General features: G+C 66.9%; 5 protein-coding genes across 8 annotated transcripts in view; 1 reads left to right on the forward strand and 4 right to left on the reverse strand.

Moving 5' to 3' along the window:
• Positions 1-15: 15 nt before the first annotated feature.
• LOC308055279 (lysosomal acid glucosylceramidase-like) lies at positions 16-5,515 on the reverse strand. The gene is made up of 10 exons (XM_080369069.1): positions 5,203-5,515; positions 4,196-4,314; positions 3,847-4,038; positions 3,301-3,758; positions 2,952-3,124; positions 2,611-2,848; positions 2,306-2,530; positions 2,063-2,226; positions 1,846-1,971; positions 16-1,766 (listed from the first exon to the last, which is right to left on the reverse strand). Exons 1-10 carry the CDS (start codon positions 5,502-5,504, stop codon positions 1,658-1,660), a joined length of 2,106 nt encoding a protein of 701 aa, XP_080225195.1. The 5' UTR covers positions 5,505-5,515; the 3' UTR covers positions 16-1,657.
• A 16-nt stretch (positions 5,516-5,531) lies between these two features.
• LOC308055280 (lysosomal acid glucosylceramidase-like) lies at positions 5,532-14,136 on the reverse strand. Its single transcript, XM_080369070.1, has 9 exons — positions 10,588-14,136; positions 10,358-10,504; positions 10,090-10,223; positions 9,577-9,749; positions 9,235-9,469; positions 8,235-8,459; positions 7,994-8,157; positions 7,786-7,911; positions 5,532-7,700 (listed from the first exon to the last, which is right to left on the reverse strand). Exons 1-9 carry the CDS (start codon positions 10,883-10,885, stop codon positions 7,595-7,597), a joined length of 1,608 nt encoding a protein of 535 aa, XP_080225196.1. The 5' UTR covers positions 10,886-14,136; the 3' UTR covers positions 5,532-7,594.
• Positions 14,137-14,906: 770 nt separating this feature from the next.
• Positions 14,907-18,255, reverse strand: LOC308055252 (lysosomal acid glucosylceramidase-like). Its single transcript, XM_080369022.1, has 10 exons — positions 17,771-18,255; positions 17,423-17,614; positions 17,202-17,348; positions 16,937-17,070; positions 16,683-16,855; positions 16,345-16,582; positions 15,949-16,173; positions 15,697-15,860; positions 15,410-15,535; positions 14,907-15,291 (listed from the first exon to the last, which is right to left on the reverse strand). Exons 1-10 carry the CDS (start codon positions 17,850-17,852, stop codon positions 15,189-15,191), a joined length of 1,584 nt encoding a protein of 527 aa, XP_080225148.1. The 5' UTR covers positions 17,853-18,255; the 3' UTR covers positions 14,907-15,188.
• A 189-nt stretch (positions 18,256-18,444) lies between these two features.
• Positions 18,445-24,731, reverse strand: ENTREP3 (endosomal transmembrane epsin interactor 3). 4 transcript variants are annotated; one of them, XM_080368990.1, is made up of 12 exons: positions 23,595-24,730; positions 22,861-22,917; positions 22,586-22,696; positions 22,292-22,417; positions 22,086-22,193; positions 21,740-21,900; positions 21,518-21,617; positions 21,348-21,432; positions 20,675-21,253; positions 20,317-20,385; positions 19,841-20,103; positions 18,445-19,304 (listed from the first exon to the last, which is right to left on the reverse strand). In XM_080368990.1, exons 1-12 carry the CDS (start codon positions 23,802-23,804, stop codon positions 19,113-19,115), a joined length of 2,061 nt encoding a protein of 686 aa, XP_080225116.1. In that variant the 5' UTR covers positions 23,805-24,730; the 3' UTR covers positions 18,445-19,112. The 4 variants fall into 4 exon arrangements, with proteins under 4 accessions (XP_080225116.1, XP_080225118.1, XP_080225117.1 ...); XM_080368992.1 differs by having other exon boundaries at positions 18,445-19,283; positions 20,317-20,382; positions 23,595-24,729; XM_080368991.1 differs by having other exon boundaries at positions 18,445-19,283; positions 23,595-24,729.
• Positions 24,724-24,779, forward strand: part of DAP3 (death associated protein 3) — a 113,325-nt gene continuing 113,269 nt past the window's right edge. The window contains exon 1 of the mRNA XM_080369044.1: positions 24,724-24,735. The gene's annotated coding sequence lies outside the window, so the exon portion shown is untranslated. The remainder of the gene's footprint in view (positions 24,736-24,779) is intronic.

Consider the following 24,779-nt stretch of genomic DNA (forward strand, 5'->3'; position numbering starts at 1 on the left):
TGTGCCGCCCTGTTGCCTGTCCTGCTCTGCCCTGGCATCACACCCTGCGTCCTTCCTGCAGCTCTGCCCCTCATCCCCAGCCTCGGGGCTCCCTGGGGGTGAGGCCAAGGGGACACTTGCAGATTTTTAGGTTCCTTAAAGCATCTGTGCGTGTCTCACCAGCATCCCCCATCCTTTTTCCAGCAGCTGTGGGGCTGAGCCTTGGCATCCCTGCCCTCCAGCTGCCAGGCAGAGCAGGAGCAGGTTCTGTGGGGCTGGTCCCCCTGCCACCGTGCTGCTGCCAGCCCGGCTTCCCCGAGAGCCATGGCATGGCTGGGGATGGTCCCTGGCCAGCTGCAGAGGACATGTCCCCAGCACAGGAGGGCACAGAGGACACGAGCACTCCCCGTGCTGGAGGGATGCCTGGAGCCCAGCTCCCGCAGCGGCACAGGCAGGGTGGCGAGCGGCCATGGCTGCAGCAGGAATCCCTCCAGCACTGACAGCTGTTTGCGTTCCTCCGTGCCTGCTAGCGATGGGGAGTTCCTTGCAGCTGGCACTGCCAAAAGCGCACTGCGCGGTCAGCGTGGCTTCACGGTGACGGCCGAGAGCGCATGGGCTGCAGAGCGGGACCGGGGGCCGAGGCAGATGCTGGGGGCCCATGTGCCCCAGCCGCACCACGGTGCTCCCCGGGACACCCTGGAGCTGGCTGCGCCGCCGCGGTTTCCTCTGGCCGCTGCTGGTTTATGAGCGCGCAAATGGAAAAGCGGCACCTGGCCAGGCTCGCCTGCGCGACGGCTGCCGGTGACACACAGCCCTCGCTTGTTCGGCCGCTGGCTGCTGCCGCCACCGGCATCCTGACACTGCTGCTGCGGGCACCCTCGGGGCTGGCTGTGCCCAGTGTCCTCAGGCTGAAATCCCTGGGTGCGTCCCCCCTCCGCCCCCCGTGCCCCCTGTGTGCGTGTGATGGTCAGGGGGCCCTCGTGTTGTGCTGGGAGCGGAGCCACGGTGCTGGGCTGGGGCCGGCTACAGAGCCTCCCTCACGCTGGCCCCCACTGGGAGGGGGATGACTCAGTGCAGCCCCCCCACCCCCCCCCCGTGCCCGCTCCCCCATAACGTCACTCGGGAAGTATGTGCCCGATGCTCCCGGTTCCCATTAGCTGGGGGGGGCTGATGGCTGCTCCGGCAGGAGAAACCGCAGCACGTGGCCGCCTGCTCCGGCCGGGAGAAGCTGCGGCTGCTGACACCACGGCCCTGCGCTAAATCCTGGCTGCGGGTCCTGGCTGCTGCCGGCCCCGGTCCCTGCTAGATTCTGGCCCCTGCCCTGCGGGGGGGCTGCTGCAGTGAGCGGGGCGGGGGGAGCTGCCGCCCCTCGGGTACCAGCCCCCTGCCTCCCTGGCAGCACAGATCCTGGGCAGAGGCAGGATGGGACCCCATGGGGCTCAGCAGGTACCACTGCCCCACAGCCTGCCCCCTCTGGCTCCTGGTGTGGCCCTGCCCGCTGAGTGGGAAGGAGGGCAGAGGGGCCGCAGGCGAGGCTGTAGAAAACTGTTTATTTTATGAAAACATCTAGAAAAGAGCAGGCGTCGCAGCCCACCGATCAAACAGGTCCCTGGGGTGTCACGGGGCCGTGCCCGAGCCCTGCACCAGCACCATGCTCCCGGTGCCGGCCATGGCTGTGCTAGGCTGGCTGCCTCCACAGGAACGTCTGGATGGAGTCGCTGGGAGCTGTGGCCTCGATGAAGCCCACCCGTGGGTCGGAGACGCCGAAGGACACGTCCACGGGGGAGCTGTGGGGAATACAGGAGGGGCTGCGGGTCAGGGGGGGCAGCGGGCCTCTGAGCTGGGGCACAGGGCTGAGCCACTCACCGGTTCAGGACCACCAGGACGATGGCGCCATCCGGGCGCAGGAAAGCTGAGTGCTCCAGGTCACACCGGCGGCACTTCTTGGAGACAGCCAGCCCCACACGCTGTGAGCCCTCGGGGATGAACTTGCTGCGGGACAAGCAGGGAATGAGCGTGGACATGCCCAGGACTGCAGCAGGAGCCGACAGCCCGTTGCCGGCCACCCCCGGCCCCAACCCACCTGAAGTGCCCCAGGTGGTAGAACATGGGCTGCTTGTAGAAGACGTCCTTGCTGCTGTCCACGATGATGGGGCTGTCCACGTAGTTCTTGCTCCAGTTGGGGCCCCCCTCCAGGTCCAGCGCCAGGTTCCAGTCGGTCCAGCCCGTCACGTAGTTGTTGAGGTTCTGGGGGGCAGGGGATGCCGCTGAGCTGTGGGTGGGTACGGGGGTAGCCAGCGTGTCAGCGGCCCCTGCCCAGCCCTACCGTCAGGATGCTGTGGCTGTACTTGCTGCCGCGGTCCCAGCCGCCCAGCACCACCCTGGGCTCCCAGAAGTAGGAGCCAGTGGAGGCCTCCGTGGAGAGGAGGAAATAATCTGGGAAGAGGTGGTGGGTGATGGAGAGCGTGAGGTCGATGGGTGCCAGGAAGTCCAGGTACCAGTGGATGCCGATGCCGCTGATGTAGCTGGCAGCCACGGGGTCTTTGAGAACCTGGCAGGAGAAAGGAGTCACCAGTGCCCAGGGCTGGGGGGAGCCACGGTGGGGCTGGGAGAGCCGCCGTGGGGACTCACCACCTGGGCCCAGTAGGGCAGCATCACCCTCTGGTCATCCAGGATGATGAGCTGGACGTTGCGGTGGGAGCTGTTGGCCAGCGCAGGGCCCAGGTCCTGTGCGATGAAGTCCCGCTGGTGTTCAGGGGAGAAGCCCAGGCACTGGAAGGGGTAGAAGACGATCTCACCAGCCGTGGGCTCATTCCCTGCCGTCACTGCCCAGAAGGTCAGGTTGTACTTGGCGTATTCATCCAGGAACCTGGGTGAGGGGGCAGATGGTCAATGGCCCCGTTGTGGCACCACCAGCCCCGGCCCTGGGCACGGTGACCCTGGCGCCACACCGCGCTCCCGCAGCCCCTCACCGGATGAAGTACTTGGCCCAGGCCTGGTGGTACTTGTCCCCAGGGCTGCCCTTCAGTGTCCCCCTCCCCGTCATCGCGCCGTTTGTCTTCATCCAGACTGGAGAGGTCCAGGGGCTGGCATACAGCGACAGTGGCCGCTTGGCCACCGCCTGGGCTGCCCGAAGGATGGGGATCTGGGGGGAAATCAGGATGGTAGCAAGCTCTCCGTGTCTACCCAAGCATCGGCATCGCCAGCAGCAGGATGAGTCCTCTCCTTCCCCATCAGCAGGAAGGTGGTTCCCGTCCCCAGCCCAACCCGTGCTAGCCCGACTGCAGCCCTGGTGCCTCGGGCTCATCCCGTGGGACTCACCTTCATCCGTGTGTCCTCCTCCGTCAGGTTGAAGTGCTTCAGCTCAAAGTCGCCCTCCGCATCAGCATAGGTGTACAGGCGGATGGAGAAGTCAGTGCTGGCCATGGGGACGCGCACGAGGTTGTACTCAATGCCTGGGGACAGGGTGGGTGGTGATGGACGTCCCTGGGGTGTATTTGGGGGTACAGCCCCACGGCTTCCAGCAGCCTCCCAGCCCCTTGGCACAAGCCTCAGTAGCCAGATCTCAGCAGCAGGGGAGGCTGGACAGACCGGCCCCACCAGCCAGCAGCATCGCCCTGCCCCAGGCTCACCTTCCTCGGAGAAATAGGAGCGGAGCAGGTGGTTCTGGGCATCCTTGGACAGGGACTGGATGTTGATGGCAGCCGAGTCTGTGACAGAACCGCCAAAGCCCTTCACCTTCTGGTATCGCTGTGCCGTGTCCAGGGTGAGATGGAAATCTGCAGGGGACAAACGACATCGCAGCCGCCACACGGGGACAGACCCTGCTCCCTGGTGTGCAGGCAGGCGCCCAGCTGCAGCGGGTACCTGGGGTCTTGGTGTTGTGCTGGAAGCTCCCCTCGCTGCGCTCCAGCCGCTTGCCAGCCTTGCTGCTCTCGTACTTGACGTAGGTGCCCGGGGCCGGCAGGACCACGGGGTCCAGCGTGTCGCAGTACATGGCGCTGCAGGCGCACACCAGCGAGCCGTGGCCGAAGTCCTTGGCGTCGCAGGGGCGGCCGCCTGCAGCAGGAGGAGGGACCGGGCAGGCACCCAGGGTTGCAGCAGGAACCCAGCTCACCGCTTCGACCCACCACCGACACCGAACCCCTGGCTTTGCCATCCTGAACCGCTGACCTCTGCAGCCCCCTCTGCTCGAGGACGCGGTGCCAGCACTTACCTGCTACCCGCGATGCTGCCTGCGCCAGCAGGAGCCAGCCCAGGACGCTGGCACACCCAGGCCCCATGGCACCTCCGCTGCAGCACGGCTCGGACGGACGCCGACGGCAAGCACCAGGGCTGGGAGCGGGGCCGTGGTTGTCAGCAACCAGCTCCTCTCACCCTGTCCCAGCCCCACACCAGGACACAGACCCAGGGCAGGGACAGCCCCAGCATCCCCCTGCACGGGAGCCTCGGGGAGCAGCAGGACCCTCCCAGCCAGGGCTGAGCCCCCGCTGCCCTGCCTGCTCCCCACAGCCCCAGCCCAGCGCTTGCCTTCCCTCCCATGCTGCCGGTGCCCACGGACAGCTCAGGCCGCGTGCTGGCTGGGGGTGCAGCTCCCCGGGCACGTGCTGCCCCACGGCCACCAGCCTGGCACTCCCAGCCGCCCACGCCGCTGTACCCAGCAGCTCGGTTCACTCCCATCACCTCCCTCCCACTCCTACCCCCTCCTTGCTCATCCCACGGCTGTGCTGTGCCGTGCTGTGCCGCTCCACAGGTCCCTGGTGCCTCCCGAGCCGTGTCTGGGAGCAAACAGCTCCACACTCCTGACCCCACGAGCGTGGCAGTGGGGGCTTGCCCAGCCAGAGTGGTTTGGGGTTGGAGCCCCCTCGGCAGAGGGGTCCTGCACTTCCCTGCTCCCACCCTGCCCTGTCCCTTCTGTGATGCTGAGCAAGGAGCTCCTTGACGAGGGCATGGGAGGACCCCCCCCCAGTGCCTCGGGACCACAATGCCAGGCTGCTGCCCCCAGGCAGGGGGAGGTGAGGGTTGGACAGTGCCAGCTCGCTGCTCCCCGACACCGTACAGGACAGGGACCAGGGCCAGGTGGGCTGTCTCGCACATATCACCTCCCACTCCCTGTGCAGGGATGATGCCCAGCACCGTGGGCATGGCCTCAGCATGGTCCTGCTGGCTGGGCCCATCTCCACCCTCCAGCTGGTGAAGCTGCTCAGGACCCAGGGTACTCACCCGCTGCCGAAAAACCCTCCTGCTGTGTCTTGCTGGGTGCAGGGCAGCGGGGCGGCGGGACCTGCTTTCTGGGGTGCGTGGTAGGAGGTGACGGTGTCTGGTGGAGCAGGAAAGGTGAGTCCGGGAGAGGACAGCTCATGGGACTGTGCAGCTGAAGAGGAGCCTGAGGAAGGTTTTGCAACCTCGCTCCAATGAGAGCTTTCTCTACTCACCGCAACATTTGCAAAACTCTCCTGAAACCTGTCCCAGTGGCCAGAGGCAAGCTGCAGGGGGATGCTCACCAGTCCCCCAAGTGCCTCCATCACCCCAGACAGGACCCCTGCGGCCCCCTCTGCCCAGCCACAGTGCAGTGCTCCCCTTGAGAAGAGCCCCGTGAAAGCAGCCTGGTCTCCCCAGGGCACCCTCGGGTGGGGGTAGGGTTGGCCGTGCCCACCAAGGTGTCCCTGCTGGGGTCCCGTGGCCACTCGGCCTCGAGTCCCAGCTGGCAGCAGTTCAGTTCGCCGCAGGCACGGGCCAGAGCTGCCTGCAGCTCGTGCCACAGCTGTGACCCCTGCCCCACTTGTGGCTGCACCAGCAACTTTCCTGGCACGGGCAGAGGCTGCCAGGGCTGCGGGCGATGCCACGAGCAGCTGGGCACGGCAGGGGTGACTGCAGCCCGCTCCTCGCCACCCAGCTCAGGAGGCGATGGGCACAGTGGGGGGCTGCAGTGCTGCCCACTGGGACCCCGCTCACTCCTGCCATGGGGCTGTGAGCCCCACGCCTGAGCCCCACGCTGGCAGCTGGGCTGGGTGGAACAGGCTGCCGCAGTTTATCATCTGCAAAACAAGTCTGGGCTCTGCACCTTCTAATTTGGGATCCTTCCTAATTGCAAGCACCTGCCCGTCAGGAGAAACAGGAGTGGGGCAGAGCCATGGGAGAGGCGGCATCTGCCCAGCCTGGCCCCGGTGTCCCCCCGATGCCACTTGTGTGGGTGGCCAAGGAGGCAGCCACTCGCCCAGGGACCACTCCTCCTGCTGTGGCCAGAGCAAGGACCCCCCAGTGGGGACAGTGGGGGTGACTCCTCCAGTCCCCCACCCCGGCCCCTCACCCCCACTGCCAGGGATGTTGCATCCCTCCGTTTCTCTGTCCGCTTCTCCGCTCCAAGGGAAGGTACCAGCCCTGGCAGATGCGCTTCCAGATGGCCAGGGAGCACGGAGCCCACCCAGAGGGGCTGTGCTGATGCATGTCCTTGCACATGCATCCCTCGGCGCTGCTGAACATCTGGGGCTGTGGGCTCTGTGTGCACCTCCCCTGCCCCGCGGAGCTCTGGTGTTCCGAGCTGCCGCTTGTGCTCTGGGAACAGGGCTGAGATGGAGCCCGGTGCCACCTTTATGCTGCACTCCAAGGAAACAGCTGTTAAACCTCTTTTTTTTTGGTAAAAACTTTTTTCCCCAACATCAGCAACTCTGCAGCTCACACATGAGGGGAGTTTGCCAAGGAGCGCTCTGGCTTTCTCATTCCAAGACTTCAAAGATGCTGGTAACTTTCCCGAAGGCTGAAGCAAGCAAATACTGTAACTGGTATTTAAAGAGAGCAAACAGGATGGCCAGGTAATTGCGGGCTGCCAGCTCGGTGTCAGCCACGGCAGAATAGAGGGGACTCTGTCCGGAGGCCACACCGGCAGAGGGTGGCTGGATGCTGCCAGCGCTGTGAGCCCTGGAAGAAATGGGATCAGCTTAATTTGTCTGTGAGGTTTGGTGGATGGGGACATCGATGTAATTTACTCGGCCTTTTCTACAGCGGCTGCCCTGGTGCAACAGGACATTTTGATTAAAAAAAAATAACAAAAATGGAAAGAAAAATTAAAAAAAAGTAGTTTGGGGAAAACCAACGGCACATATGAAACGAATCAAGAGCTGGCGAGCGGCTGAGGCTCCAGCTGCAGCGATAAACAAGGCAGCCACATGTGGGCCGCGGGGCTGGAGCCCTCCGGGGCACCCCTCGCCCTTCGCCGCCTCTCTGAGGAAAACCGAGCAATTTCCGAGAGCGTAGAGGAAACACTGACGGGGACGGCGCATACCGGAGGGAGCACGTCACGGCTTTACTTGGCGCCCGAGACACACGCGAATGTTTCAAGGAAGCCACGTGTGGAAGCGTGGTCCGGGAGACGGCACAGCAGGAGCTTTCAGGGGGCTTTCAGGGGGTGCCAGGGAGGGAGGGGGGAGGCTGGGAAGCAGCAGCAGCCCGGGCGAGACCCCAGCACTGGGAGCGCACGCAGCCCCTTGCGCGGGGGCAGGACCCCTGGTTCCTCCCGTACCCCCAGCAGGGGGTCACCACCCACTTCCCCCACTGAAGGATGCTGGAAAGGGTGGGGGAAGCTGAGCCCTGGGGACCCCCAGCCCTGCCCTGCCCATCACTGCTGGCGCCACAGGTAGGTCTGGATGGAGTTGGCCGGAGCCACAGTGTTAATGAAACCAACGGCGGGGTCCCGGATCCCAAACGGCACGTCCAAGCCAAACCTGGAGGGGAACAGGAGCTGAGCAGGTCGGCAGGGCCGGGGCCAAGCATCCGCCCACATCCCCCCACCTGGGCTGCCCCATTGACCTGTTCAGGACCACCAGGACGAGGGTCCCATCAGGACGCAGGGCGGCCACGTGCTCCAGCTGACACAGGAGGCATCGGCGGCTGCTGTGCAGCCCCACGCGCCGCGAGCCCTCGGGGATGAACTTGCTGGGGGGAGAGGAGCAGGAGAGGGGTCACGCCCCTGGTCTCAGGCTGGTGGCAGCACCCGAGCCCCCCAGCCCCAACCCACCTGAAGTGCCCCAGGTGGTAGAACATGGGCTGCTTGTAGAAGACGTCCTTGCTGCTGTCCACGATGACAGGACTGTCCACGTAGTTCTTGACCCAGTTGGGGCCCCCCTCCAGGTCCAGTGCCAGGTTCCAATCGGTCCAGCCAGCCACAAAGTGGTTCAGGACCTGGGCAGGCAGGGAAGGGGCTGAGTGGGGCTGAGCCAAGCCCCCAGCCCCGGCTGGGCAGTGTCGGGGGGCCGTACCGTCAGGATGCTGTGGCTGTAGTGGTCCCCTCGCTCCCAGCAGCCCAAGGACACAGAGGAGCGGAGGGTGAGGAAGCCGCTGCAGGCCTCCGTGTAGAGGAGAAAATGGTCAGGGAAGAGCTTGTGGGTGGCATCCAGGCTGCAGCTGGCCGGGACGATGCTATCCAGGTACCAGTGAACCCCCACGCCAGCCACATAGCGGGCACCAGTGGCGTTGCCCAGGATCTGGGGGAGCAGAGGAGACACCTCGCACCAGGGCCACCAGTGCCCTGACCCCTGTGGGGACGGACACACAGACCCCACACACCAGTGGGGTCTCCCAGGGCCCCTTGCCTCCCCTCTTGTCCCCTCCTGTGGGCACCGCAGGCTCCCGCACCTGCTCCCCAAGCCACGAGCAGCGCCCCAGCATGGCTCCAGCACCCTGATGGGTACAGCGCTGTGGCTGAGGGTGGGCTCCTCGCTCCCCACATGGCTCCTGCTGCTGCCTCATCCTCCCTCCACATCCCCCTCCTGGGGTGGTCTCGCACCACAGCCCCGCCTGCTCGCTGGGTGCTGCGTTCGGGGCGAGGGAGGGACGTGCTTCGCCCCCCACAGTACCAGCCTCGGCCGAGGTGGGGGCAGGAGCACTGTTTCTTTTCTTTCCTTTCCCTTTAAATTAATTCCTACCAGCAGCTCTCCAGCATTGCAAAGGGTAAACCACATCAGCCAAAGCTCTGCCTGGAGAAGGTGCTGGTGTGCCGCCAGCAGCTCTGCGTGCGGGAACCCGTGCCATGGATGCCACCTCCCATCCCTGCTTTCGCCAGGCACACGCAGAAGCGGCTGCTACCGAATTAGCCGGCTCCGGCATCCCCGCCAGCAGACCCGGTATGCCTCCTGCTCTGTCTAGGGCTGGGAGCGGCTGCTGGCTTCGTGTGCAGCTAAAACCCAAGGCGTGGGTGGGATACGAGGTGTAGGGAGAGGAGCCGGGCACAGTGATGGGCTTCAGGGCTTTGCTCCTCACCGCTTTGGCCCAGTGTGGGAGGTGGATGCGCTGGTCGTCCAGGATGATGAGCCGGGTGGGGTGGGGGCTGCGGGCCAGCGCAGGGCCCAGGTCGTGGATGACAAAGTCCCGCTGCTGCAGGGCGGTGAAGGCGATGGTGGGGAACTGGGGAGGGGTGAGGAGCGCTGCAAGGGGCTCATTCTGTGCTGTCACCGCCCAGAAGGTCACATTATGTTTGGCGTATTCGTCCAGGAACCTGGGGGCAGGGAAGGGGGGCAGAGTCAGTCACCCCTGCCCACCCCTTGTCCACCCCAAGCCCCCAGCCCTCTGTGGTCCAGCCCAGCCCAGCCCCAGGGACGGTACTTGACGAAGTAGTTGGCCCAGGTCTTGTGGTACTTGTCCCCCGCCTGCCCCTTCAGCGTGCCCTTCCCGCGGACGTCCCCGTTACTCTTCATCCAGGCCGGGGAGGTCCAGGGGCTGGCGTACAGTGACAGCGGCCGCCTGCTCATGGCCGAGGCTCGGTGCAGGAGGGGGATCTGCAGGAGGGGGCAGAGGGACCGGCTCAGCTCCAGCTGCAGCCCCCTGAAACCACACAGCCCAAGGTGGGAGGAAGGGCACTCAAGGGACCTCTGCCGGGAGCGGCAGGCTGCCAGCACCACCCCATGGCACAGTGCCCTGGCTCCGTGCCCTGCCAGTGCCAGCTGGGATGCGCCAGGACGTGCCCTGGAGGAGGTGCCAGCTCCCATGGGCTGTCCCCACGCACCCTGCCACCATGTGTGGGACTCGGCAACACCTGGTCGCGGGGGTCCTGGCATGCACAGGAGCTCTGGTGGGAGAGGGGACAAGGTGCTGATGGCAGTGGCTTCAGCCTCCCACCTTCATCTTCACGTCCTCCTCTGCCAGCCTGAAGTGCTTCAGCTCGTAGTCATGGGGCACATCATCATAGCTGTAGGGACGCACAGAGAAGTCGCTGCAAGCCATGGGGAGCCGGACAAGGTTGTACTCAATCCCTGTGGAGCATGAAAGGCATCAAGCAGCACCGGAGCAGATGCCCAGGTGATGGGTGTCCCTGCAGCAGGGGTGGGCACAGCTGGATTAGGGACCCCACGAGCCGCCCCACACTGCTGGTGCCCTCAGTGCTCACCACTCTTGGAGAAGTAGGAGCGCAGCAAGTTGTCCTGGGCCGGTGGCGACAGCGCCAGGATATTGAGGGCAGCAGCATCAGAGAGGGACCCACCGAAGCCCTTCACGTGCTGGTACAGCGAGGAGACATTGAGCGTCAGCAGCAGGCCTGCGAGGGAGACCGCGGCTCAGCTCACAGTGCCCGGGGGTCCCGCAGTGGCACCTGCCCCCCCACCCGGCCGCAGCGGGTACCTGGGGTCTTGGTGTTGTGCTGGAAGCTCCCCTCGCTGCGCTCCAGCCGCTTGCCAGCCTTGCTGCTCTCGTACTTGACGTAGGTGCCTGGGGCCGGCAGGACCACGGGGTCCAGCGTGTCGCAGTACGTGGCGTTGCAGACGCACACCATGGAGTCACTGCCAAAGTACTTGGGGCTGCAGGGCCGGGCACCTGGGGGGGTACGGGCAGGGTGGGGGGCCGCTGCCGGCATGGGGACGGGTCCCTGCCAGAGCTCCACTACCTGCCCTGGGGTGCTGCCGCTGCCCCCGCACCCCATCACCTCCCCGGGCCCCCCGGCTCCGGCGCTGCCCCAGGCTGACCCTGTCCCAGGGCACCCGGCGCCCAAGCCATGCTGTCATTGCCACCCCCGCCAAGTCCCAGCGCTCACCTGCAGCCCAGGGCACCGCCTGCAGCAGCAGCTGCAGCAGCCAGCCCAGGATCAGGATGCTGACAGCCCCCATAGCCTCTCTGTGTCCCCGCAGCTCCGGTGGGTCACGGGGAGCAGAGCCTGCAAGCGGGGGCACCCTCAGCCAAGGTAGGCGCGGGTGCAGGAGGGGACGGAGGGACAGGCTGTGCTCCCTGGTTGGATCAGCGCTGTCTCCTCTACCCCCGCTCCTCCTGCTGCTGCTCCATCCTCCCTCCGGCAAAGACCCTCGCCTTGCAGGAAGGTGAGGTGGGTCCATCCCTCCCGGGAGCCCGCAGCCCACCCACCTCTGCCCCGGCTGCTCCCTGACCTGCGCTGCTGCCAGCCCTCCTCCTCCTCAGGCAGCTCTAGCCTCCCCACCTCACCTTTACGGGAGCCACTTGGAGACCTGCCTCCGCAGCACACCCCCTGCCACCCCCACAGCTCCTCCTTGCTCTCCTCCCGGCCTGTACCTGCCGCTGGCCTTGGACCCACACTATCTTACATCTCCTCGCCACAGGGCTGGGGCCGGGGAGGGCTGCGGCCCCCCACCTTCTGCTGCTATGCAAGGGTGTCCTCCAGGGAGGAGAGACAGGGGCATCACCCTGGAGCTCTGGCCACGTCAAAGGTCCCACCAGCACAGGCAGATGCAGCACGGGGCAGCTCCCAGAGCCCACTGCAATGCCCCAGAGAAAGAGCTGATTTCTTTCCTCTGTCAGGGAGGTCTGGATGAATCCCCGGAAGCACATCAGAGCCCACAGGCAGGCTCACGGGCACCATAGTTCTGTCCTGCTAATGAGCTCTAACAGCACCGCGGGCGATTCACCCCAGCCCATCATCCCAGCTGCCCCATTCACCCCCGAGCTGCTGTGGCCATGCACCCATGGGGAGCACCCAGGACCCTCAGGCAAGGATGGCAAACGTGGCTGCACTCCCCGCTGCAGCAAAAGGACCCACCAGGTGCAGCCACACGGGAGCTGGGGCCGCTGCCGTGCCCTGCCCAAGCCCTTTACATTGCTCACCCCACCTCAGCACGCATGTGGAAAGCAGCAGCAGCAGCAGCCACAGCAGCTACAGCAGCAGCAAGCTGGCAAGTGCCCCAGCTCCTGCACAGCCAGGGCTGCGCGGCTGAGCCAGACCCATGGAGTGAAACCTGCTGCCCCCACACCAGCTCTGTGACCAGGACAGGCCGTTCCCACGGACACAGCACCATCACCGCAGGGATGCCCTCAGCATCTCTCCGCAGGGGTGACCCAGTGGGACAGAGCAGCAGCTCCCAGCTGCTGCTCCCAGTTTCCCTCCACAGGGTTAAACCACTCCGTTAGCTCTCCCTCTCCGGGTGGAGCAGCATTTCATGACTAATTTTCTCCTTTTCTGGCGTATCAGATGCAGCTGTGGGGCAATTCAATCCATCAATGTTCCTCCTACCTTCCAGTGCTGCCCTGCTGGGTCCCACACCGGGGTGACACGTGGGGCTGAGCCATGGGGCACCCCCACACCTGCACTGGGGAAAGGGCAGACGGGACCCAGCAGCCCCCAGTTACGACTCATGGGGCAAACAGGCAGCCTAGAAGGAAGCTGCTGATCCCATTGCTGTGCCCCACGGCTCTGCCACCCCCAGCTGTGACTAAGGTATCAGCTGGCTGCTACACCCAAGGCTAATAACCCCAATTTTGGGAAAGGGTTGATAGGTCGGGCCCTGCTGCCCCACGGTTATCAGCTGCCTCTGGCTCGCTGCCAGCTGCCGGGGATGCTCCATACGTCCCTTCTCTCCCTGTTTTGGGGGTCTGGCTCAGGTCCCCACAGCTCCTAGGAGCAAAAACACTGCGGAGGCTGCTGGAGCTTGTCCTTATCAACACCAACTGATAAGAGCTTCCTGCTGAGCAGGAAAAGTGAGACCCAGGGGAAGGGTAACGCCTCGGAGCGGGTGGCATGGGAGATGCTGGGCAGCCCCACCAAATCCTCTCAAAGCTGCTTCTTGCTGCCTCTCCCGGCACACAGGTCTTCTCCCAGCATCGCAGACCTGCCCCGCAGCAGGCAGAGGAGCCTGGGGGGTGAATTTTATTCTTTGGCCAGTGGGGATGGGGAGCCCAGGACCACGGAGCTGGGGCTGAGCTGCCTTTACTGGGACCACGACTCCAAAACCACCGATGCCAAGGCAGGAACTGGGCATGCAGAGCCTCAATGCAGCATCATGGCACCAGCTCTGGCTCCAGGGCCCTGCCAGGCAGCTGGACCTCGGCCCTTACTGGTGGTCACTGGTTCCAGGCCAGATGCTAGGAGGGTCCTATCCTGCCAGTCCCAGCAGCCGGTGCATGCCCTAAAATGAGCCAATGCTTTGCACAAGAATTAATGAGCCAAGCCCAACGCCATCGGAGGGTTTGCCCCTTCTCCGCTGAACCTGGAGCTAATCAGCCCTTCGGAGCCAAGCGGAGCGCAGGGACAGGGGCACGTGTCCCGGGATGATTCAGCATCCGGCCACTCGCTTTTATTACCGGGGCCCCTAAAACGTTAAAGGAATCCGGTAAGTGAGAACCTGGGAAAGAAGCAGCAGGTGGAGGAGCAGTCCTGCGCCCGGGTGCAGGGTTGCTGGGATCACTGCGATTCTGGAGAAATATTTCCCTCTTGTGGACAAACACAAAGAGCCTCCGGGCAGGATCAGGATGCTCCTGCCCCTCTCGCAGCCAGCTCTCCCCAGGACTCAGGCACCCCCGGGTGCTGCAGGGTCCCAGGGCTCCTGCCTCAAGAGCAGTGTCCCGGTGGCACCGCAGTGCAGGATGTGACCCTGTCACACACCTACCCACTGCCCTGGGCACTGCCAGAACCGGTGCTGGGCTGTGCCCAGCCCACACAGCATCACTGCTGTCAGCCTTGACAGCATCCTTGGGCTGCATCCCGCCTGCCTTGACCCAGCTGACCCGGCTCAGCCCAGCAGCCTCAGCCTCCCTTCCTTACCCTGCCTGCAATCCTGACCTCCCTGCCCTAATCTTCCGCTCAGCACACCCTTGGATGTGACGGAACCTCCATCCCTCCTTCCTGGGTGTGCCCGTGCTCAGCGCCCACTCCCGCCCACACCCACTTGCTCAAGCTGCCCCGGCTCCACCGCAGGAGCTAAGCCCCTGCTGCACCCCGAGCCTCCCCGCCGCAGCAGGAGCCCCTGCTGCACCCCGAGCCTCCCCGCCGCAGCAGGGGCTGCTCTGCCCCATCCCCGCAGTGCCAACATGCTCCCCTGTGGGGCCACCATGCCTCTCCCCACAAAGCTGCATGAGAAGCTTGTGGATGCCCTGGCCCCATCCAGCGCCAGCTCGTACACAGACCCCACGGTACTGTGCTGTTCCTGGAGCTGGTTTGGCCTCCAGCCCCGACTCGGGGAGCACTCAGCACCCTGGGCAGGGTGGGATGTGATCCATACACCCCCAGCCCAGCATCGGGCTGTGAGCAGCTTCAGCTTGGTGGGAAAAGCAGGACAAGCTGAAGCTTGGCCACAATCCCTGCCCCGGGCTCCCACCCAGGTGGGTGTCCAGGCGCTTTGTCCCCACGCCTGCTGCAGGACCCAAAGCATCTGTGTGTGGGATAAATCCCGAGCTGCCTGCCAGCTCCCAAACCTGCCCGCAAAGGTAGTGGGAGAGCACCCGGGCTCGGCTGACCCCCCTGCCGGGCAGCACATGCCTGAGGCTGGGAGCGGACTGGTGCCTGGAGCCCCCCCCCCCCCCCCCAGCAGGGTAAGCCCCGCTGTGAGCTGGAGGGGGGAGCAGCACAGGGGGGACAGGGAGAGTGGCCACCCCGCAGGGCTCCAGCTCTTGGGACTCCCACGGGCTCCGTGCCCAGGCGGCACCCAGCCATGGCACCCGGGAGCAGGGGTGGGACCTGGATGTGTCTCTTCCAGCCGCAGACATAGAGGCAGCATCAGCGTTTAATGTCGGAGCAGCAGGAAACAGCGTTCACAGCCTGTGGGATCTCCACCCCGAGGGGCACCGGTGCCCCCGGCCCTCCTGCACACACATGGTGCTCCCCGGCCCGGCTCTCTCCTCCAGCCCAACCGAGCGTTCGGCTCCATCGTGGCACGGAGAGCGGTGAGCCACCTCCTCACGTGCCCAGGTCCGAGCCTGTGGGCAGCGCGGAGCTGCTATCCCGGCTCGGCTCCGTCCGGCCCCTGGCCATGGGCATCCCAGCCCTGTCAGTGCCGCTGCCACAGGTAGGTCTGGATGGAGCTGGCTGGAGCCATGGCAGCAATGAGGCCAACCGTATCAGCCAGCCCAAAGGTGATGTTCTGTGGGGACCTGGAGGGCGAGGAGCAGGGTCAGACCCGCAGCAGCACCCCAGCACCAGCGGGACGAGCCACATGCAGGGCCTGGCAGGACAGGGTGCCGCGCTCACGGGTCAGGCTGCATCGCTTACCGGTTCAGAACCACCACCACCACGGCACCATCAGGGCGCAGGAAAGCCGTGTACTCCAGGTCCGTCTTCTTGGACTCTTTGGAGGCAACCAGCCCCACACGCTGGGAGCCCTCAGGGATGAACTTACTGCATGGGCATGAGCAAGAAGCAGCCCCAGGAAGGAAGTCAGACCCCAGAAAAGCTCCTCTCCTGACAAGCCTGCCCTGCTCCCCTCCTGACAAGCTGCTACTGCAACCATGGAGCTGGAGCCCAGGCAGCTGAGAGCGTGTCAGGGGGCCCCGACCCACCTGAAGTGCCCCATGTGGTAGAACATGGGCTGCTTGTAGAAGATGCCTTCACTGCTGTCCACGATGACGGGGCTGTCCACGTAGTTCTTGACCCAGTTGGGGCCACCCTCCAGGTCCAGGGCCAGGTTCCAGTCGGTCCAGCCAGCCACAAAGTGGTTCAGGTTCTGCAACAGGACAGCCCAGACGTCTGCCCAAGGAGTGGGGTGCCAACAGGAGAGGGAGCACACCGGCAGGGTGATGCAGGAGGCTCACCATCAGGATGCTGTGGCTGTACTGGTTCCCTCGCTCCCAGCAGCCCAGGATCACATCTCTCTCCCAGAAATGGGCCCCGATGCATGCCTCTGTGGCCAGGATGAAGTAGTCGGGGAAAAGCTCATGAGTGGGCACCACTGTGTCCTGTATGGGACCAATGAAGTCCAGGTACCAGTGGATGCCGATGCCATGAACATAGCGAGCTGCCTCTTCATCCTCCAGGACCTAGTAGGGAAAAAAGTTGGCTACCAGTGGGTCCCGAGGGGCAGAGAGCCAGCGCCCCAGCCCTCCTGCTGCGGGATAGAGCAGCCAAGCCCTCCATGGGGACGTGCTGCGCCAGCAAGATGGGGTCTCTGCTCCAGCTTGCCGTGCTGGTGGACCCCACGCCACTCTCACCACTTTGGCCCAGTGTGGCAGGTGGAGCCGGTTGTCATCCAGGATGATGAGTCGGATGTTGCTGTGGGAGCTGTTGGCCAGCGCAGGGCCCAGGTCCCGTGCGATGAAGTCCCGCTGCTGCTCGGCTGTGAAGCCCAGGCACTGGAAGGGGTAGTTGTTGATGAGCCCAGCCGTGGGCTCGTTCTCTGCCGTCACCGCCCAGAAGGTCAGGTTGTGCTTGGCGTATTCGTCCAGGAACCTGGGCACAGGGGAGAAGGGTGAGGCGTGGGTCCTCCCCGATGCCACTGCTGAGGGTCCCTGGGTGCCTCCCCCATCCCTTCGCCCCAGGTGCTCCTTACCGTATGAAGTAGTTGGCCCAGGTCTTGTGGTACTTGTCCCCTGCCTGCCCCTTCAGCGTGCCCTTCCCTACGAAGGACTCACTGGTCTTCATCCAGGCCGGGGAGGTCCAGGGGCTGGCGTACAGTGACAGCGGCCGCCTGCTCATGGCCGAGGCTCGGTGCAGGAGGGGGATCTGCAGGAGGGGGCAGAGGGACCAGCTCAGCTGGGCCCCTGCACCTCCCCACATCCTACCCCGCTCCTTCCCACCACTCACTTTCAACTTCGTGTCCTCGTCTCGCAGGCTGAAGTGGGTGAGCTCGTAGTCAAAGGGAACATCGTCGTAGGTGTAGGCGTGGAGGGAGAAGTCGCAGCTGGCCATAGGGAGCCGGACGAGGTTGTACTCCAGCCCTGCCAGGCACAGCGGGATGGGACGGGCAGAGGTGGGCAATGGGACAGGAGGTCTCCAAGCCCTGCCAGTGCCCAGGCAGAGGCCTACAAGGTCCCTGTCACCATCCCTCCCACCTCCCCGACATTCTCACCTTCCTCTGAGAAGTATGAGCGCAGCAGGTGATCCTGAGCTGCTTCTGGCAGGGAAAACACATTCATGGCAGCAGCATCAGTGACAGAGCCGCCGAAACCCTTCACCTTCTGGTACCGCTGCGTTGTGTCCACCGTCAGGACGAGATCTGGCAGGAGGGAAGCGATGTGACGGCGGGTCGCAGGTGGGGTCTGGCCCATTTCTGCCTGCCACGGTGGGTACCTGGGGCGCACAGGCTGCGCTGGAAGCTCCCCTCGCTGCGCTCCAGCCGCTTGCCAGCCTTGCTGCTCTCGTACTTGACGTAGGTGCCCGGGGCCGGCAGGACCACGGGGTCCAGCGTGTCGCAGTACGTGGCGTTGCAGACGCACACCATGGCATCACGGCCGAAGTACTTGGGGCTGCAGGGCCGGGCACCTGGGGGGGTACGGGCAGGGTGGGGGGCAGCTGCCGGCTTGGGGACGGGTCCCTGCCAGAGCTGTGCTGCCCACCCCAGGGTGCTGCTGCTGTCCCCGCACCCCATCACTTCCCCGGACCCCCGGCTCTGGCGCTGCCCCCACCCCCCCTGCTCACCTGCGGCCCGGGGCACAGCCAGCAGCGCCAGCAGCATCAGCAGCGCCAGCAGCCGCCAGCCCGGGGCACCGGCAGCCCCCATGGCCCCGCCACTGTCCTGTAAGCGCTGGACCTGTCAGCGGCGGCACCGTCGAAGCCTCTCTCGTCCCGGTGGCACCCCGAGCCGAGCCGAGCCGGGCCGCGCTCCCCGACCTGCCCCGTAGCACCGGGCCCACCGCCAGCCTCGCCTTTAAGGCCGCCCAGGCTTCCCGTCCCGCCCACGCCCGGGGCGCCGGTACCGGCAGGGGGCGGGCCGGGCCCCGGTGGGGCAGGGCAGGGGGCGCGGGCCTGGCCCTACCCTGGCCACGGTAACGGGGCCGCGGGGCAGGGGGACACGCGCGGGCACCGGGAGGCGCAGGCGGGCACCGGGCACCGCGCCGCGTCCCCGCTCCGCCCGCGGCAGACGCCGGTACCGGCCGTCCCGGGCTGCGACCCCGGAGCCTCCCCGGGCCCCCGGCCCCGCCCCTCACATGACCGGTCAGCTGAGCGCGCGCCCCGCCCCGCCCCGGCCCCACCGGCAGCACCGGCCCCACGGCCCCGGCGGGCGGCACCACCTTTATTCGGTCTTTAGCGAGGGGCTGCGAGCGCCGCGGCACCGGCACCGGCCCCGCAACGCGGCCCCGGGCGCAGCCGGGCGCAGGGGGAGCGGGCGGGGACGGGGACAGGCACGGCCGGCGCGGGGCACCGGGCACCGGGCACGGCCGGCGGGGGGGCGGGGCTGAGGGGCTGGGCAGGGGACAGGCACGGCCGGTGCAGGGGACAGGGCATGGCCAGCGAGGGGGACAGGGCAGGGGACAGGCATGGCCAGCGCAGGGGACAGGACAGGGGACATGGCTGTCCTTGGGGCACAGGCACAGCTGGCACAGGGGAGGAGACACGGCCAGCACAGGGGACAGTCACAGCTGGCACAGGGGATGGGGCAGGGGACAGGCATGGCTGTCCCAGGGTACAGGCACAGCCGGCGCAGGGGACAAGGCATGGCCAGCACAGGGGACCGGCACAGCCATCCCAGGGTAGAGGCACGGCTGGCACAGGGGACAGGGCAGGGGACAGGCATGGCCATCTCGGCCCCCAGCAGATGCCCCAGGGGACCAGCCCCTCGCCCTGGTGCTGCCTGGGGAAGGGGCCCAGCAGAGACCCCGCGGCAGCGGCGCAGGACCCAGCCCTGCTGGGGCAGCAGCAACGTCCAAGCAATGTCCACAGGCCCTGGCCCAGAGCGGGACCCCCTCTCCACAGTGGGGCACCCACACCAGGCCACCGGGAGGGTCCCAGTGGAGGCTGCGCTGTCGGTGGGGGTATGCTGTCAGAGGATGCTCTCCTTGCAGGTCCCGCTGAGGCTCCGCGGGCGGCTGCGCTCCAAGCGGCGGGCAGACAGGAGCCGTCGCAGGGACGAGGTGGAGCTCAGGTCCCCGCAGCTTTGCAGGTGGATGCCTTCATGGGGCCGCTCTGCCCCCGGACAGGCGCTCCAGGGCACCTGCAACACCGTGGGGACAGGCTGCAGCCACGCGGGTGGCACCCTGCGTGCCAGGGGGAGCTGGGTGGGCACGCAGGGCAGGAGGGAATGGGTGGCAAGGGGTGGCAGAGGTGAGCATCGTGCGCCTAGGCTGTCATTAAGGACAAGCCATGAGGGCCTCCTGGGCTGCGCAAGGTCTCCAGCATCCCATAAGCCACAGCAAGACATCCCCGTGACTGCCTGCAGGCTGCGGTGACTCGGGGGCAAAGCCAAAGCTGTTGTGACACATATGATTTTCCCACATGCACGATTTTCCCACTGGTGGCTACGGTGGGGACCGAGGGGAAGGGGCTGCCGTGCCAAAAAGGGCTGGGGACAAGGACAGTGCCGCAGGAAGGAGGCTCTGCCTGCAGCCAGGGTGCCGACACCATGAGGGCACGGCAGGGGAATGGGGACCCTGGAAGAGCCAGCGTGGAGGTGCTGGTAGAGAATGGAGGGAGGGAGAGGGTGTGTATGGGGCTCCCTGGGAAAGGGGAGCTGCCCCCATCCCCTGGGGCACTGTGGCTGCTGGAGCCCACCTGCTTGTGCCCCTGGAAGCTGTGCCCAGACACCTCCACACCAGCTGCTGGGCTGCGCTTGGGTCGCTGCAGGAACCTGGCCACCAGCCCGCGGGTGCCCCGGCAGACCTTGAGGTCCCCCAGGGAGCGGGTCGTCGTCTTTGACAGCTGCTGTGGCACCTTCTTGGAGGGCAGCAGCTTGCTCTTCCCCACAGATCCAGCCCGGAGCAGCAGTGGGGAGTCACAGTGTGAATGGCGGAGCAGGCAGGCCTCCGAGCACAGCCCTGCGGGGACACTGCCATCAGATGCCAGGACACTGCTCCAGGCACTGCCCCCGCAGCCCCTGGGGGTCCTGCTGTCTCCCCTCCCCAGCCACCGGGAGCGGTACCACTGTGGGTCCTCCTCGTCCCAGCCCCGACAGGGTGAGCCTGACCCCAAAGGGGTGCAGAAACACCCCCTTCACCTCTTTGTATTCCAGTACATCCCAGTGCTCTGACCTGTATCCGCAGAGGAGTTGGACGTGGTGTCCTCCAGTGCTTTGGTATAAAGTACTTCCCTGAAATCTGCTGGGAGCAGAAAGAGCACTCAGGCTTCGGCTGCGCCCCACGCCGCTGTGCAGACCCCCAGCACGAGCCCAGGCAGCATGACCCACCTGCCCCCACCCCGTCCCGCCAGCCCAGCAGCCCCCACCTGCTCCCCCCACTCCTCTGGTGCAACCACCCACCTCAGGCCTGCTCTAATCCTGCCCCACACCCCCCCGGAGAAATGCAACCAAAACCCGCAGCGCATCCCGGCTGCAGCATGGAGAGATGCTGCTGCGCGCATGTCCCCGTCCCGGCAGCCACCGCCACCTACCAGTGTGGCCGGCCATCAGGACGCCGGGGTCACTGTGCGACCTGACGAGCGGGTGCTGGCTCAGCCCCGGGGCCGGGGATGAGGGGCAGGAGGTCTCGCTGTTGCGCCGTGGGTGGCAGAGACGCCCGGTGTTGGGCCCCGCAGTGCGGCCGCCCCCGCGCCCCTGCAGAGAGCCCTTGTCCTTGAGCCGCACCTCGGGGAAGCAGGGCCCCACGCAGCGGGCCAGCCCCTCCAGGCGATTGCAGCTGTGGGTGACGGCTCCCCCCACCAAGATGCCGTCGTGGCCGGGCTCTGCCGTGGAGCAGGAGTAGGAGCGCTCCCCCCGCACCCGGGGCTGCGGCGTCTCCTCGAAGGGTCCCTGCAAGCCCAGCGTGGGGCTGCGCGCGTGGTGGCTGCACTGCACGCAGTCCACACTCAGGCAGTAGTCCGCGCGGCTGCGCTGGATGGAGCGGAAGAGGACGTAGTCGACGGAGCGCATGGAGCCCTGCAGCTCCAGCAGGCACGAGTCCTCCGAGGGGCTGCTGTCCCCAGGGATGTCCATGATCTCGGACATGATCAGGGACCCGCTGTCCATGGACACTGTGAGAAGTGGAGCAGGCGTGAGCGAAGAGCTGCCGGGAAGGGCTGGTCCCCTCGTGGCCCCTCTGCTGCCCCACCGATGGAGCACGCTCACCTTCCCCACTGAGCACGATGGAGGGGACGCGGTCACAGGTGCAGGCGTGTGAGCCGTCTGTCAGCTGCGAGTCAAACAGGGTGGCCTGCGGGGCAGCACGGTCAGCGCAGGCAGAGCAGGAGCCCAGCCCTGCCTGGCTGACCCCAGCCCCCAGCCCCCCAACCTCCCACCTGGCTGTCTCCCCGCAGCCCCATCACGGTCTCGTAGGAAGGGGGGAAGTCAGTCGGGTAGAGGGGCACAGGGCTGTCCATGGAGCCGTTGTAGGTGATGCTGCGGAGGCAAGACCAGAAAAGCCACATCAGGTGGGACAAGCCCTACTTAGGGGCAAAGGGCCCACCCTGCTCCTGCAGCACAGTGGCCCTGCTCCACCAGCCTTGCTCCCAGCCGGGTACCTCTGCGCATCGGTCTCGGAGCTGCAGGTGTACTCGGGGGGGTAGTAGGGGGGCGGCGGCACTGGGGGCACAAACTCCTCGAAGTCCATCATGCTCTGCAGAAAGGTGTCAGGGGGGGATGTGCATTCCAGCGTCATGGAGCTCGAGCGCTGGGGGACCAGCTGCAGAGAGAGCGAAGGAGGGAGAGCTGGGACCCCCTGCCCAGAGATCCAGCGAGGGATGTGCATCCTGGGCCTTAATCTGCACCTGGCAGGGCCCAGATCTTGCCCTGGCACCCCAGGACCTTCCCAGTCTGGGAACGCTGCTCCTCAGCCCTGTCTGCTCCTGGGCCAGGGCTGGGACTCACCACATGGACTATGTCAAGGGAGAAGATCTGGATGCAGCACACAACAGCGGAGAGCGTACAGATGATGGTGGAGAAGACAGTCAAGCCACAGACACTGAAGAGGAGGTCCTGGGGAGGAGTGGGGTGAGCTGTGGATACCTGCAGAGCATGGCAGGGTACACAGCCACTCCCCCAGAGAGATCTTGAACCCCCCCCGGGCCCCCCACCTTGAGTGCTACACGGATGCTCCGGCAGTTGGGGTTGGGGAACATGGTCAGCATCTCGCTCTGCTGGCTGCAGGAGGCAGGTGGGGGCTCTGAGCGGGCCTGGCAGCAGACACACAAGTCCTTCTCCTGGGGACAAGGAGCACTGTGAGGAACCTCGGGATGCTGTGCTCTCCCTTGAGAGCCACTGGCACATCCCACCAGTAGACCCCTCCTCACAGCTCCCCATGTCCCCAGAGCCCTGCAGCCAGGGACCCAGGTGCATGGGGGGCTGCAGCAGCCCCCGGCCAGCCTCACCCTCTCGCAGGCCTCCAGGGACTTCACCAGCTGCGCATTCTGGCAGGACAGGATGGACCCGGCAAGGCTCAGCATGATGCCCAGCACTGACAGCAGTGTGAAGAAGGTGATCTGCAGCAGGGAGGAGAGGGGCTGCCAGCTGGGCAGGGCTGTGGAGCAGGGAGCCGACATACACGGCTGTGTGTGCAGGAGCACGTGGGGCTGCTGGGCCCTCTCACGCTGCCCTCCCCACCCTGGCCCCCTCCTGCAGCCGGGTATCCCCCCCCAACACCTACCACCAGGGTGAGCGGCCGCTTCCAGGAGACGATGCCGACAAGCCCAGACAGCGCCAGCTGCAGACGCACAAGCCCAGGGGTGAGGATGGGGAGGGGTCTCTGCCAGGCAGTGGAGCCCAGAGCATCCCCCGCCCTTGAGCAGAGCCCCCCGAGCCCTGCGGGCCCAGAGCTGGCCCAGGAGCACCAAGGCCGGAGGGGCAGCCCCGGCACCACAAGCCAGGAGAAACTGCTGATTCAGGGCACTGGGGAGCCTGGGACTGCGGGCAGCTCCGTGCTGGGCAGCGAGCTGGGCCGGGATCCGTGCCGCAGGGTCACCTCGGGGGACCCCAGGTCCTGCCCACACCCCACGCCCGCAGCACCCCACGGCGTGGCTGGGGAGCAGGGTGGCCCCCACCCTGCCACCACCGCAGCGCCCCCTGCATCCCCCCCCCTGCGCCTGCGGCCGCACAAACCTGCCCGCCTCAGTGCGCCCCCTCCCCGCCTCAGGGGTCCCCATCCCTCACCGAGTGACCCCGGGGGAACCCTTGGGATTCTCCCACAATGCACCGCGGCGGCCCCAGGCAGAGGGTGGGGGGAGCAGCGGGGCCACACTCCCCTGGGACTGGCGGCAAATTCAGCATCCAGGGAAAATTCAGCACCCGGGGAGAACCGCTCGGCAGGCGGGGAGCGGCCGGGAGCCGCAGGGCAGAGCCCCCCCCCGCCCCCGCCGCGCACCGCCCCGACCCCCGACTCACCGAGAAGCCGGCCCAGGACGGGCAGGAGTGGCGGATCCTGGCAGAGGGGGTGATGGTGGCCGCCACCAGGCTGAAGGTGACGATCAGGACGCCCAGGATCACCTGGACAAAGCCCAGCACCAGCAGGATCTGCAGCCAGGTGCGCTGGAGGCGCAGGCGGGTGAGGCTGCGGGCCGGGCGGCCGGACAGCGGGCGGCCGGGGGCAGGCATGGCTGCCGGGGGCGGCGGGCGGGGGCGGCCGGGCCCGGAGCCCCGCGGCAGCCGGCGGCACCGCGCCAGGACGGGGCCGGCCAGCGAGAAGCAGGAACGGACGCTCTGCGGGAACTGGCCAGGCTCCACCTTTCGCCTCCCGGCGGGGGCTGGCGACAGCTTCTCCCGGCCCCTCGGGGGGACCGTGCGGGACCGGGGGCCGACGGCGGCTCCGCGGCGGGTCCCGGGCGCAGAACCAGCCTCACCGGTACCTCGGCGTCCCGCAGGCGGAGCGCGGCCCCGGGGCTTCCTCCTCTCTCGCCGTCCCTGGAGCGCCGGGACCCCGCCGGGGGATCATCCCGTCCTGCGGAGGCCGAGAACCGCCGCCCGGGACGCGGCGCCCGGCCCAGGCCGCTGGCCCCCGGGGCAGCACCGGCAAGCGGGAGCCGCGGGCCGGGCAGCGGGCGAGGGGCCGGCCGCCGCCCAGGAGCATCCTCCGCGGGGAGCGGGCGCAGGGGCCGGGGCGCCCGCGGTGAGGGTCGAGGGGAGATCCCGCTGCCGGGAGCGGCGGCGGGGGGGGAAGGCTACCGACGGGCTGCCCGCCCCGCGGCCCCCAGCCCCGGCGCCGCGCAGGGCGGCTGGCGGGGACGCCCGGACGGCGGGATGCTCCGCGGAGCGCTGCCAAGCATCCCCCTCCGCTCCGCTTCCCCGCGGCGGCCTCCGGGATCCCCGCTCCGCCGGGGCCGCAGCCCGGTGGCCGCGCCCGGGGCAGGAGGCAGGCGGCGGAGCGGAGACGCAGGGCAGCTCCGGGCTCGCTCCCGCCGCAGCCCGGCGGCAGCTCCGGCCGCGCCCGCCCCGGGGCCACCCCTCCGCTGCACGCCGGGAGCTGTAGTCCGGCCCGCCCCACCGGGAGGCAGCGACAGCAACCCAGGGCCCTGGCCCCGCCGCCCGCCCCCGATTCCTACCGCTCCCTGCCCGCCCGCGGCTGCCAGCGCA

Source organism: Falco punctatus, assembly GCF_963210335.1.
Source record: "Falco punctatus genome assembly, chromosome: 18".
In the NCBI taxonomy this organism is placed as follows: Eukaryota; Metazoa; Chordata; class Aves; order Falconiformes; family Falconidae; genus Falco; species Falco punctatus.